Source organism: Photinus pyralis, unplaced genomic scaffold, assembly GCF_008802855.1.
Source record: "Photinus pyralis isolate 1611_PpyrPB1 unplaced genomic scaffold, Ppyr1.3 Ppyr1.4_LG7, whole genome shotgun sequence".
Classification (NCBI taxonomy): domain Eukaryota; kingdom Metazoa; phylum Arthropoda; class Insecta; order Coleoptera; family Lampyridae; genus Photinus; species Photinus pyralis.
Window position 1 is genome coordinate 9,190,950 of NW_022170738.1, and position 12,753 is coordinate 9,203,702.

Below are 12,753 nucleotides of genomic sequence, written 5' to 3' on the forward strand. Positions count from 1 at the left end.
GGCACCTGTACTTCAAATGTGTCAACCAGTGACGTTTATAGAAGCGCGGGAATGCGCGTGAGCATATCTATTACCGGAAACACGTGAAAATTGACGCAAAATGGCGACCGATCTCAACAACCAATCAAAAATTAGACACTCTATTGTCGCCACTGTCTCTATAAAGTCACTGTATTTTGCTTGGATTATTTTAATATTACCAAAAACTCAGGCAAGGCTATTTAACATTTTGAGATTTGTGCCTTTCAGTGTCAAAGAAGTAAACCACGAAACTCGAAAATTAAACTTTTCGCTCCTGTATTATAGCCTATTCCTTTTCGTCAGCGTTTTTGGATTGCCATAGGACAGAGCGAGTGAACGAAAGGCCGTCCGTACAGATTTTTTGGACGATTTTAATAAAGTATCTGTTCGCAATATGCGAGTTAAATTGCCATAAGAGTACGCCGCAATAAATAAGAATTTTATATGGGTGTTCATTTTAAGGACTTTTGAGAGCTAAGTTTCATGTGCATTAGGTTAGATACAAGATTTGTAAAAATTTAAAACGCCCAAACTAATCTGTATTAGTAAATATAAAAACGTGTCTAAAAAAGATTTTTTCTTTAATTCAAATCCTAATCACCAACACGTTTAAAAAGGAACGATGAAACAATACATCAATCAAAAGTTATAGACTAGAAACCAATTTCGAAAGAAAATTCAAAGGGCTGTAACTTTTGAACTAGTAGCCCAATGTACAGGACAACCAATGTGTAGTGCGTGCGGCGTATGCGAAACTGTTCGACACATAGTAATAACCTGTCCAAAATATGTACTATAAAGAAATACTTGTGCTATAAATGACTTAACAGTACTAACAAAAAACAACAGTCTACTAGATGTAACAAATTATTTAAGAATTATTGAATTGTTTGAAAATATTTAACCTAACATTGGTCACCAATGGTCTTAGAAACCGACACGACTTTAAACTTAAAAATAAAAAAAAAAGAAACAAAATGTACATCAAAAACACAAATTAATTCTAATAAAATAATACAGTAGTTTATGCACCCCTTGATACGTTCTTGAAATTGCTTTTGTGCATTTTAAAATCAAAAATTCTGCTGAACAAGAATGAGGTCAGTTGTCTTCTAGATGTGCATTTGTTGATTGTTAGTCCTCTCTATGCCCTCTCGCAATGGGGAAGCATGGGTACTATTCGAGTCATTCCCAAAAAAACAGTTATAATTTTTTTAACTAAAAAAAGTTGAGCTGGAAGGTTTATTGTTGTATTGTAAAAATACACAAAACTTTTGCCAGTGCCAGAAGGTCCTTGGTTCGCATCCAGATCCTGGCTTCCAGTTTTTCAAGTTCTTAAGAATTGAAGGAATTTAGATGATGATGTGTAAATTTTGTGTTGGTAACACTTCATGATCACCGGTTGTTATTTTCGCTATAAAAGATCAATGGCTATAAAAGATCAATGGCCATAAAAGTTCCAAAGTTTCTAGATGTCCCTTTTATACTTGATTTTTTTTAAGTAGTCCTATAAGAAGAGGTAATCTTTTAATCCGCCATTGATTCACTCTGTACAATAATAATTTAAATATTCAACCTAACATTATCTAAAAATCTTTCTACAACCACCCACTTTCACCACGTTTCAGTTTGATATCTTCCCGTCTTTTCCATATTTTCTATAAACGCATCCGCGTTCGCCATTCCCCCATTCATCTTGCAAACGCTCACGAAAGCTTCGCGCACCTGCCTTGGCATATTTTTAGCATTTCCCGCCACGAAAACATAGACATTTCGAGTTCTAAGCAACTCCCATAACAGATCTCCATTCTCTTCAATTTTATGCTGTACGTATCTGCGGAAAAAACTTAAGCAACGCTCGTGAACTTTTCGTATCCCTTACACTTTGTGTTCGGTTTCTCGCGAGAATGCGCATATCAGCGTTAGTTTTTTCTCTCTCTGTAACCTTTCGAAGTCGCGCCTGCAGTGGAAATCGCTCTGACCTCGACAGCCGAAGAAAAAATAGATTTTATCGGCACTGGTGCCGCCTTCCAGCTCCCACTCGCAGATGAAGCTACGAAAGGGCGCCATTCCGGTTCCGGGGCCGACCATGATCACTGTGGCCTCCTAAAATAAATCATAAGAATCAAAGTAATTAGAAACCGCGTTTTTTTGTTTTATACATTCATTTTGTTTGATGTTTGAAGGGAGGGATTGAAATTAAGTAAGTAAAAAGAATTTCGCCCTTAGGTGAGTAACTTCTGCGCAATTTCCATGCATTAACGCGCTAAATTTTTCTTTACTAGAGACATCTACTGTTAAAATTTCAAAGAAAAGAAATTTGATAATATTTTCTGAACACTCTGTACAAATTTTTTGGATAGTTTTTAAATATTAGATAAGGCCTATGCTTTATTTAAATGAATCCTGAAAATAATGGGTCTATCCCATTTGCCCTATAAAAAACAATACTTTTTCCAAACAAAACTGCACGTAAATTTAAAAAAACCAATAATTTCTGCATCTTTTCATCCTTACCGGATCAACAGGAAACTTAAAGCTTCCCTTCTTTATCCACACGCTAATGTGGTCGCCCACCCGCAAATTTGCCAGGTAGTTGGAACATAGACCCATTCGCTCCTTGACTAGTTTCGTTTTATATTGCACGACGGCCAGCAATATATGAATCTCGTCTTTGTGCGCCTTAAAACTGCTCGCTATCGAAAACTCACGAGGTTTTATGGGCGGGAACATCTCCAGAAGAACGTCGTCGGTGATATTCTTCAGAGCGTGCGGGAAATCTTGTAAAACCTCGACAATATTTCGCCTGGGCCTGTTGCAATAATTGTAAAGATCGTCTTGTCCTTCCGCGCTGATAAACTCCTCTAGCTTTTCCTTTTCGAGGTCATTATCGGTTAAGCCGAGCAGGATATTGAAAAAATTACGCCTAGGCACGGCGTTTAGGTCAAAGTACTGCTCGCACAACTGCTGAAAGGTGACCTGCTGTCGTAGAGGTGCTGGAACCGGAACATCGGCGGCTAAATTATCAACTTGGAACACGGTATTGGGCGGTATGTCGATCGAGTGCGCTTTTAGGAGTTCTTGAAAGTCGCTGACCTGCTCTTTGGAGTTTCGCGGGCGTACAACCGCGACGTCTCCGGGTACATAGTGTTGCCCATCCGTCTGTAGCTTAATTAAACGTACATCCTAAAATTATTACACTTTAATGAATAAGTGATTGAGGGTTGAGTGAAATACTTGAAAATGTGAATCATCTGTGGTTCTTGTTATTTCCTTAACGGTGACTGTGAATTCATCCGGCTTACGTGATGTGTGGTACATGCACGAAGATACAGGTTCATTGTCGGCTAAATATGTGGATACATGCCATCTGAAAGCAAGCGATGAGAATCTGACATTTAAAAGATCCCCAATCTCCCATGACTACAACGACCAATTTAAAATGTTGTGAAGTGACAAGCTGACAAAATTTTTGTTTCCTTTCACTAGAAAAAAAAAAGTTAGCCAACTTCTCCAAAATTTAGTGTTAGATTCAACTTTTCGTTGGACACCCTGTATATATCCCTATGAAAATTACTTTAACAAGGAAACAATTAAAATTTAAGCCACCGGTTTCCTATAAGGTCCCATGTAAAAGTAGCCATCACGCCTTTTAAAGATTTTCTTACCTAGGCTTTAAAAGTGTGTTCCTACTTAAAGGATCCAATCCACCTGGTAACGGATACAGTTGAAGTAATTCCTTATACAAGGAAGTGATCCACGGATCAACAACCGCGTCATAACCGAGATCATGCTGATCATCAGCAAGACCTAGCGGTACCAACATGTCGCCTCCGAGTTGCGCTAAACGTTTATTTAAACGTTTGGCTGCAAAATTAAACTTAACATAACTAGAGTCACCCAAACCCAACACTGCAAACCTACAATAAATCGGATTAAAGGTGAATTCTACGCATCGACCTACCTCAAACTAAGCAGATTAGGTGGTAAATTCTTTCGTAAAAGAAACCTCCAAAATGATTTCATGTTGTCAGGCTCTTCGCCCTGTCCGGTAGTAGAACAAATAAATATAACGCAACTCTCTTTGGTAAGATTTATTATATCATAATCGTCCATTGCTTTTACACAACCGGTAAAATAATAGCGTCTCGATTCACGCCAGATTCTTTCGGCAACATCTTGTGCGTTGCCTGTTTGCGAACCGTACAAGATGGTAATTCGTTCATTTGTAAATTCCATTTCGTATTATTATTAACACATAACTTATCCATTAATTTACTCACCGAATTTTGCACTTAACTTTAAATTGCAAACTTTTGAGGTTATGTCTTTTTATTTTTTGGTTGTTTCCCAGGAAGTCTGACTTACACCACACCCTACGAACAAAGCACGAATTACACTGCACAATGCATTATACAGGGTGCCCCAAATTTAAAAGTCCATCCTGTAATGGCACATACGTTGGATCTTGGCTCGTTTTTTAGTGTGGCACCTTGAAGGAAGGTAAAAAACTGCCATCGCAAACCTTATTTATACTGTTTTCAGTTTAATACAAAAAACATTTGCATTTCCTATTCGAAAAACTAAATTGCTACAGTTCAGTTGCAATTTCAAACTCAGTACAGACAAAAAAAATCCAATAAACAGGAAATAGAGAAACAGTTTGGACAGTTTAAAAAAAACCTATTTATAAGAATACTCAAAATACAAAAGAAAATTAAGAACGCACAGTTAGTTAAACTGCTTTTGCAATTTCAGCTTTCACCACCTCGGCTGCACTGATCAAATCCAGACCTTCCAACATGTAAGCCAAATTTTCCATAGAAGCATCATCATCGTCTTCAAACCACAACTGTAACACATTCTTGGCTCGTTCCACTTCATTCGGATTCTCATCTTCGAAGAACTTGATCTCGTCCGATGTATAACCTGGAAAATCAACACTATTCAGACACTTGCAGATGTGCTACTATCCTACCTAGTTTCGTCGCGATTGTCTTCCAATTGGTGGCGATTGCTTCGCTAAACGTATTCAATTGGCTAACGGTAATTCTAAGATGTATAGTGTGCATATTGTGGTCGTCCGTAAATTCGTCTTCCTGCTTAATTTCCTCGGTGGGCTGCTCGTCCTCCTTGAAGAGGTTCTCTTCGAGCTCGGCGTCGTTTTGGTCGTTACCCTCCTGCACTTTTCCCGGACGATCGGCGGCGATTTTTCTAACCATCATCTCCAGGTAGTCGGGAAGTTGGTTGATCGGGTTGTTGCTGTACGTGAAGAAGTGGGGGCTGCGTCTCGCGACCAATCGCAAGGCGCGCCAGCCGAAATTGCCGTCTTTCAGTAGACTATCCTCCGGTTTGACGAACGTCGACGATTCTAGCTGGGCGATGGCTTCGGCGAAATAGTTTTCTAATGAAGGTAAAAAGTCGCGATCTTTGGACTTGCAAGCTTCTAGATTGTTCGGTGATAAGTTCCATCCTTTCGTCAGTTCGGAACTGGAACAAAGTGTGTTGAACTTCCAACAACATTTTTGGTACAAATTTTGAGTTCTGGGGGTAACCTAGAACGGCCATCTGGGAAAGATGGTAAAAAAGGCGACCCAAGCCAAGGGAAGAAATTGGACCCTAAGAATGACGAGAGGGTCATTTGAAATAAAATGTAAATTTACACTAGCTAAATTGAAGCCTCTAGCAGATTTTTGGAAACTTAATAATTTTAAGATTTCAAAAAACTTCGAGATTTAAGTATTTTTGAAGAATTTGTAGGGAAAAGAAAATTTTTTGACTTGATTGTGGAAGGAAGCTTCAAAAAACTCAAAAGCAGATTTTCAAAAAAGTTTCTAATATAATTCCTAGGATGAGAGATCCAAAGGAACAAGCAAATTTCAATATTTTGCTGTGTATAGTAACTTACTTTCCAAGATAGTACTTGCCGGCAGCATGTGCCTCCTTTAAGACATCGCCAAGGGGCCTACGTTCACTAATTGTCTTCATACACTTCTCACTAGGCTGGGAGATAGATGCTTTGAAATCTGCAACATAATGAATAAATGAACTACACAAGGTTGCAAGCGATACTACCAGGACATCCTTCATTCTTCCACGCATTCCAATTCTCCTCGCGTTTTAAGATATTCTTGATGTTAAGGGTAAACTGTTCCCCATCGGGGGGCGTTTCGCGAAGTAAAACGTAGACTTTTTCAATTCCGCTCTGCACCCACTCCTTTTGATCACTTTTTAGCTCGTGATTCTCCCTGGAATTTTTGTATTAGCTGTGCCCAATCGAAATGGCGTCTTACTATATCTCAAAAAATAAGAAATATATAGCTTTCATATGAGATGTGAAAAAAAAGGGCTTTAATTTTTTGAAAAACGAACTAACGCATTGATTTAAATTGTGGCAAATTTTGCAAATCCACATTTTTTCTCCTGAAAGCTCTATCTTTGTTACCTTTCAGCCATTCATATTTTGTCACTTACGATTTAAATTTAACACTCGACGTCAAATACTGAAACAGAATAAGGAATTGCACGAGAACAGATCGACGGAAGTTAACGTCGTATATCTGCAGGTCTAGCAGTTTCTGATTGGTCGGATATTTGGGAAAATATGGTGTATCGTCTGACTTATCATCATCATCGTCGTCCTTTGAGTCCTTACTGACATAATCGAGTTTCAATGCTTCAAAGGTGCTCAATACACTGGTCGCATGCTGTAAATTACCGGTCTGTTAGACTGGAAAAACTTTATTCGTGTTGGCAATACCGACAAGGCTAAAGGAACCTGTCAAGTTCACTTGTTTCAAATTTGTTTGATCAGTGGCGCCACCTGGTGGCCCTTATGCATGACATGAGACTAAATTTTGCCTTACTTTAAGCTGATAAAATTTTCCACGACAACGAAAACTTACCGAGCAAAACACTTTCCATTGGACCTTATTGTAACACTGATTAGGATTCCGAAAGAAATCCTGTAATGACCAAAATTTGCAGTACAAACTGTAATCGATTATAATATTCTTCTTAGAACCGGCGATTTCAATTTCCGTGACAGAATCTTCGGAGGCATCTGCCCCGTACTCGGTCACATTCTCCAAGTTAAACTCGCTCACGATATTTAGACCCGAGCGCTCGGAGAAAGGAAACAATTTCGCGAGGAATAGAGAAATTCGTCCACATAAAACAGTGGCGCTAGTCTGCGACAGTCTTCTCACTAAATCATTACACATCCTCAGCAGGTTGTTCTTGCACGAGGTGAAGAACAGCTCCTCCTTCCAAACGTTTACTTGTTCCTCGACGAAGGTAAACATATCCTCGCACAAATCTAGCGTCAATCCTTCAAAGATATCGGCGAGAAGGACCACGGGTAGTGTCGTTGTGGCCATCTCCTTCCTGCACACTTCAATGGATAATCTAACCAAGTTTTTTAATCGTTCGATGTCCGCGTCAATATCGAGAAGGTTAAGGCCGACATCGCGAAACGCTTGATCCAACGCGGCTCGTATGTCTACGGCTGAGTTTTGTAATGACTTGTACTTGGATTCTATCGGCTCGATGTCTTTGGAGACGAGAACATCTTTCAGCAGCTCCTAAAGCAACGTTAGATAACTTTGTGACATCGGGAAGCTTACCTTATAGTCTCTCTTCACTGTTAAGTGATTTAGAGAAGACAGTGATTGGAATAAATCCATTGTAATTATACGAAATCTTTTATTACTAACAACTCATTTTTATTGAGAAATTAACCGAAAACAACGCTCTTAACCTAACTTTTGTATTGTAAACTTTCGGTGTCGCAATGCCCGTTCCCAGTTGGCGGTTGTATAGGCAACACATCAAACGTACATGTAGAAATCAAACAGAACACAATACAGGGGGATCATTAAAGCATGACCTTGCGCTCTTATTAAAACATTGAGACTAACAGGTTCAGAATTCAGATTGCGTCGCACTGTGTTATGGAATAGCACTTTCCTTCAGTCAAGTGAGCAATCTTAATCGCACTACTCTAATTCGTAAATTATGTGCAAATTGAAGATCACCTGCTTCAGAATTTATCCATTAGGGATAAATTAGAAATCATAAGAACGGCATTCCATATCATAAACGAGAAGGCAAATCAAAACAATCCCTAACAATTATCTAAAGGCGAGCACGTGATTCTTCAAATTCATGTTTTTCGTTGGGTTTCTTCAAATTCCTAAAACCTAGTTGTTTAGTTTCTTCATATTCTGCTAATTTTTTAATCCTTCACACTGTATTCAAGACCGTATCGTACCCAGGACGAAAGTATGCGTCCTGTTACCTTCGTGAGTTATACAATCTCCTGGTACGCTCGCAATATATACAGACGCCACCCTCTGGGAGCTCCGTGGCGAGTCGAGTGCTAGGAGGATGAATCTGCTACAGAAATCAAGTCTGAAAATATAAAGAACAAAACAACAAGAATATCCCGTGATAACAGAGCTGTCTTTCAGGCACTCGGTTAACACCTCTATGCTGATGACGTTCGAAACCGACCCTTTCTTCTGGTTTTATTTATTCTTTTATTCTAATTGGACTTTTGAACAAACTCTACAGAAATAGATCTAATCTCTCATATTATAAATAATTATTAGTGAGTAAACATATCCATTTCAGTTCTAAAAGCAGAAAACTAATCGTTTTTCGGCCGTGGTGACCTTCATTAAAAAATATTGATTTATCATATGCCATTAGATAGTAGACTTCCCTCTATAAAGTCCGTGACCTAGGTCAGATCAGTTGATCGGTCACCATAGCAATGAACATGCAGAATTATAGAGCACGTATATATTTTTGTAAAAATTTTAACATGAAGAGCTGATAACACTTCTGACCAGCAAATAAATCGTAATTTTTGATTTTGAACCAGCTATGTCAAGAAATATTATAACAATAACGAAATGGGTTCCGTTACAAACTGAAGAAAGCAAAAATGTATTTTTGAAATGTAATCACTTGAGGACCGCGGCTCAAGATTTATTGCAATCGCTAGGGACGTTTCTTAGCGAGTTTCAGCAAAAGAACGGATGGAAATCGTACCAGACGCTATCAAATAATGAACTGATCATTGAGGTATGTGTTCGTAATCGAATTACAATCACTTACTATCTTTTAAGAACCTGGAAGCAATAACCGATACCGCTCATGAGCTGAAGAAAAGCTTCTTCAATGCCTTCAGAGAACTCGGGCAAAATCGACAAATGGCAATAAAAAAGGTAAAGTCGAAGATGTGGCAGACTGACCTGTGGAAAATCAAATTAAAGCTCTCCTACTTCCTTCAGCATCTCATCTCTGAAATTGCGTTTCTGTACGTTCATTACGGAGAGAGAATGTTGACCATATCGTTTAAGTGAGTCAATTCGCTAGTTATTGCTTCGAAATCCATGGCAAATTTCAGACTGTCAGACAGTTACAATCAATACTTGGGGATGGATGCAAAATTTGCGTTGACTTCCAACTTTACGATTTGCAGCAACATGTGCCCATATCTGATGTATCCGTTGAGGAAGATTTCATTCACTAGACTCCTGCAGATCTTGGCGCAAAATCGTGCCGAACTCTGCTGTCACAAGTTAATCGACTGTTTGTTAGACACGTATAAATTGCACGAGAGTCACGAGGACGATGTCGGATCTGATAACTCCAGTATCGAAATTTACAGGTAACGTACTCATCACCGAGTCCTGCAGTACTAAGTCGGTTGCAGGGCGATAACAAAACACCTGTCTCCGCCTCTAAACGACGTTACCAACCCCGAAACAGTAAAGGAGACCCAATGCACCCAGATGGATAACTTCGCAAACATGGAGGAGTTAATTAAATACGAAGAACAGAACGTTCTGGATCTGCTCGATGCCGCAGTTCGAGTGGTTCCTTCGATGCTGGGAGATGACACCATAAGAAAATCGAAATCTTCCGGTAGTTTATCAGTTGAAAGTGGGTGAGTGATGTTGAAACTTTCAGGAGAGTCCAAGATTAATACCAAAGCGAAGGAGAAAGTGCTGGACTATTACCAGCAAATCCTCTGGGGGGAGGTGGGTAATTTTTTGGATCACATCATCTTGTGGTGGAGTGCCCTGCCGTTAGCTACTCGCCCCCCGCACTCGACGCAGCATCTCCGCGACTGGATCACCCAGTTCTTACCGACGAGTATTACTAATAATCGAATGTGAGCAAAGGTAAATGTCAGCGGTTTCAGTCGAAATTCCACACTGCATACTGTCGGCGATTATTAGTCTCGCGGATTCGTTGGGGATGCACATCACCTCGACCTCTTGGGATCAACATTTTCGGGTCGCTTTGGTTGCCTCGCGCAAGCCCTTTCATCACGCGACAGGGCGTACGTTCAACGATTTGCTGCAGAATCTCGTTCTGCTCTGTAATCAGTGCGAGACGACGAGCGATTGGATTCTCGGCGCCCCTCTTGAGGAGTTACCAGTAGTCGAGCAGATACCAATATTGCACCGATTAGGTGAGGCTTATCTTGGGAATTTGGCAAACTTTTTAAATTTGTAGATCACTCGATTCATACGACACGCCTCTGGGCAATAAACGAGACGAAACGCCTCGCTAACCATTGGGAGGTCGACAAATTTTTCACAATAACTCACTGCGACATTGTAAACTACCTGGCCCAGCTCAGCATTCTCAAACTAAATGATCATACGGCAGACATAGAGAGGGGCGGCTTCGGCGCGCATGTCCAAGTCTGCATAAACATGAGGGCGAAACTGGCGTCGGAAGTTACCACGAATCACGACACACTGAAGGTCACACAAAAAGTGTGCATTGATACACTGGCCAGCGTTTGCCGCATGATCAGCTTGGCGAATTTGCAAATGATTTTTCCCGACAATCAATTTTATAGAAGAAGCTCCTTTAACGGCCCAGAAAAGCCCAGCAGTTATGTTAGTACTTACTTAGGTGCGATTTCAAATCGAGCTAGCATAGTTTACACGACAATTTTAGATGCGATCTTAAGTCCGGTCTTAGCCACCACCGAGGATCACCACATAAGCAACATGATCTTGAAGATAATGTGCGAGTGCTGGCTGGACCACATCTACATGAACAAAATGAAATTCTCCCAAAGCGGCGCTTACCAACTGCTCACCGATTTCGCCTCGGTCACCACCTGGTTGGTAAACTGTCCGATAATCACTCAGCATATGAGAAAGGTGATGCTCAAAAATGAGGTACTGAGACGATGCGAAGGAGTCGGTCGTTTACTACTGCGAAGTCCGGGAGAGCAGCTGAAAATGAATGAGATTAAAGCCAACGGTTCGGTGCTCTCTAAAATTGTGCACTTATAAGGTTTGTTGTTTCAGAAACCGAGTCTCCCAAGTCGGACAGTTCCGAACTGATGCCTCCGGAAATGTACGTTCCGAACCAAGAGCAGTGGTTGGAGTTACGCGCGAACAGAAGAACAATTAAGTTGAAGACGTCTTTGTGCTGCAACACAAACGTTGATTAATAAAACTATTTTTCGAGCACTATAATTTTTTGCCCAATCCGAAAAATATTCATCTTACATCTTCTTTTTGTCCGATATCTTCCCACAGCTGTAGGGAAACGGTCAGAGGATCTTCCTGTTCTTCTTCAATGTCGGAGTCAACTTGATGGCAGTTCCCTGGCACACTGGGGAATATTTGAGGCCACAGTTCGCGTCGTCACAGTCTTTCTTGCTGTGCCCTTCGCATAAATATTTTCAAAGACTCTCTCGTACACGAACTCTTAACATACAGTGACATTCATGTAGAAGAATAGACATAGGGATTTTCTATGTCTACTTTTACATGATAAAAAGTCTTCCAAATGACGCCTAACTTTATGCAACCAAAGAAACTACCTACAACAAATGAGGATCTGCCTGTCATATTAATTAATTTGAATATTATCGCTTTGACTTCCGTATTCTAATTTAGATTCGTGTGCGATGTATTCAACTAAAGGAAAAGTTAATATTTCCAATTGGTATAGTGCCGGTAACAGTTAAAGGAGCTTAAGAGATTTATTTTCTGTGAAGATAAAGCAACAATATTCAAATTTATAATTAATATGACAGTCCGATCTTTATTTGTTTCAAGGAGTTATTTTGGTTGCATAAAATTAGGCGTCTTTCAGAAAACTTTTTATCATGTAAAAATAGACATAGGAAATCCGTATGTCTACTTCTACATGAATATCACTCTATATCGCCAAACCTGATCCAATACTTTGATGTCTGTTTACTCATTACTGTATATCCATATGTAAACAAGTATGGAAAGTATGCCCTAGGACACCCTTGCGTTCTTGTCACGGGCGGAGAACTCCGTGACGTCAACGTTAATAGCATCGATAAGGACTTGTGTTACCTCCACAATAACTGTACCATCCAGTTCTTTCTTATCGCTGCCATGCCCCTTTGAAGACTACAAATGCGGTGCTAGCTCCCTATGCTACTGCAAATGCTCGCCTCGAGTACTTGGAACAGTTTGGCGAACGAGTACTGTACTTTGACATAGACTCATCCATCACATTCACTGAGAAGCCAACAAATTTGGTGCCCTCCTGTTGGTAGTTTCTTAGGGGATATGACGGACGAAATACTGTTACGGTTCGGGTAACCATATCGTCGAATTTCTGAGTGGTAGTCCAAAAAACTGCGCATACAAAGTGTACCGGGTGAGGACCAATACAAAATTGTATGTAAAGTGAAGGGGAAGTATTATT

General features: G+C 40.0%; 4 protein-coding genes across 7 annotated transcripts in view; 2 read left to right on the forward strand and 2 right to left on the reverse strand.

Annotated features, from left to right (window-relative positions):
- LOC116176514 (origin recognition complex subunit 5-like) overlaps nucleotides 1-12,753 on the forward strand; it is a 566,782-nt gene that overhangs the window by 159,797 nt on the left and 394,232 nt on the right. The window lies entirely within an intron of this gene.
- On the reverse strand, nucleotides 1,250-4,395 carry LOC116176511 (NADPH-dependent diflavin oxidoreductase 1). 3 transcript variants are annotated; one of them, XM_031495115.1, is made up of 7 exons: nucleotides 4,305-4,392; nucleotides 3,986-4,065; nucleotides 3,690-3,941; nucleotides 3,259-3,391; nucleotides 2,539-3,207; nucleotides 1,904-2,127; nucleotides 1,250-1,855 (listed from the first exon to the last, which is right to left on the reverse strand). In XM_031495115.1, the coding sequence occupies exons 2-7, from the start codon at nucleotides 4,045-4,047 to the stop codon at nucleotides 1,636-1,638; spliced, it is 1,560 nt and encodes a 519-aa protein (XP_031350975.1). In that variant the 5' UTR covers nucleotides 4,048-4,065; nucleotides 4,305-4,392; the 3' UTR covers nucleotides 1,250-1,635. The 3 variants fall into 3 exon arrangements, with proteins under 3 accessions (XP_031350975.1, XP_031350974.1, XP_031350973.1); XM_031495114.1 differs by having other exon boundaries at nucleotides 3,986-4,211; nucleotides 4,305-4,390; XM_031495113.1 differs by having other exon boundaries at nucleotides 3,986-4,395.
- LOC116176510 (THO complex subunit 1) lies at nucleotides 4,539-8,871 on the reverse strand. The gene is made up of 7 exons (XM_031495112.1): nucleotides 7,647-8,871; nucleotides 6,927-7,604; nucleotides 6,496-6,728; nucleotides 6,097-6,269; nucleotides 5,930-6,047; nucleotides 5,000-5,511; nucleotides 4,539-4,950 (listed from the first exon to the last, which is right to left on the reverse strand). Exons 1-7 carry the CDS (start codon nucleotides 7,704-7,706, stop codon nucleotides 4,757-4,759), a joined length of 1,968 nt encoding a protein of 655 aa, XP_031350972.1. The 5' UTR covers nucleotides 7,707-8,871; the 3' UTR covers nucleotides 4,539-4,756.
- On the forward strand, nucleotides 8,879-11,512 carry LOC116175599. Its single transcript, XM_031493790.1, has 9 exons — nucleotides 8,879-9,111; nucleotides 9,156-9,388; nucleotides 9,437-9,700; nucleotides 9,746-9,957; nucleotides 10,003-10,188; nucleotides 10,238-10,510; nucleotides 10,555-10,962; nucleotides 11,008-11,319; nucleotides 11,367-11,512. The coding sequence occupies exons 1-9, from the start codon at nucleotides 8,911-8,913 to the stop codon at nucleotides 11,510-11,512; spliced, it is 2,235 nt and encodes a 744-aa protein (XP_031349650.1). The 5' UTR covers nucleotides 8,879-8,910.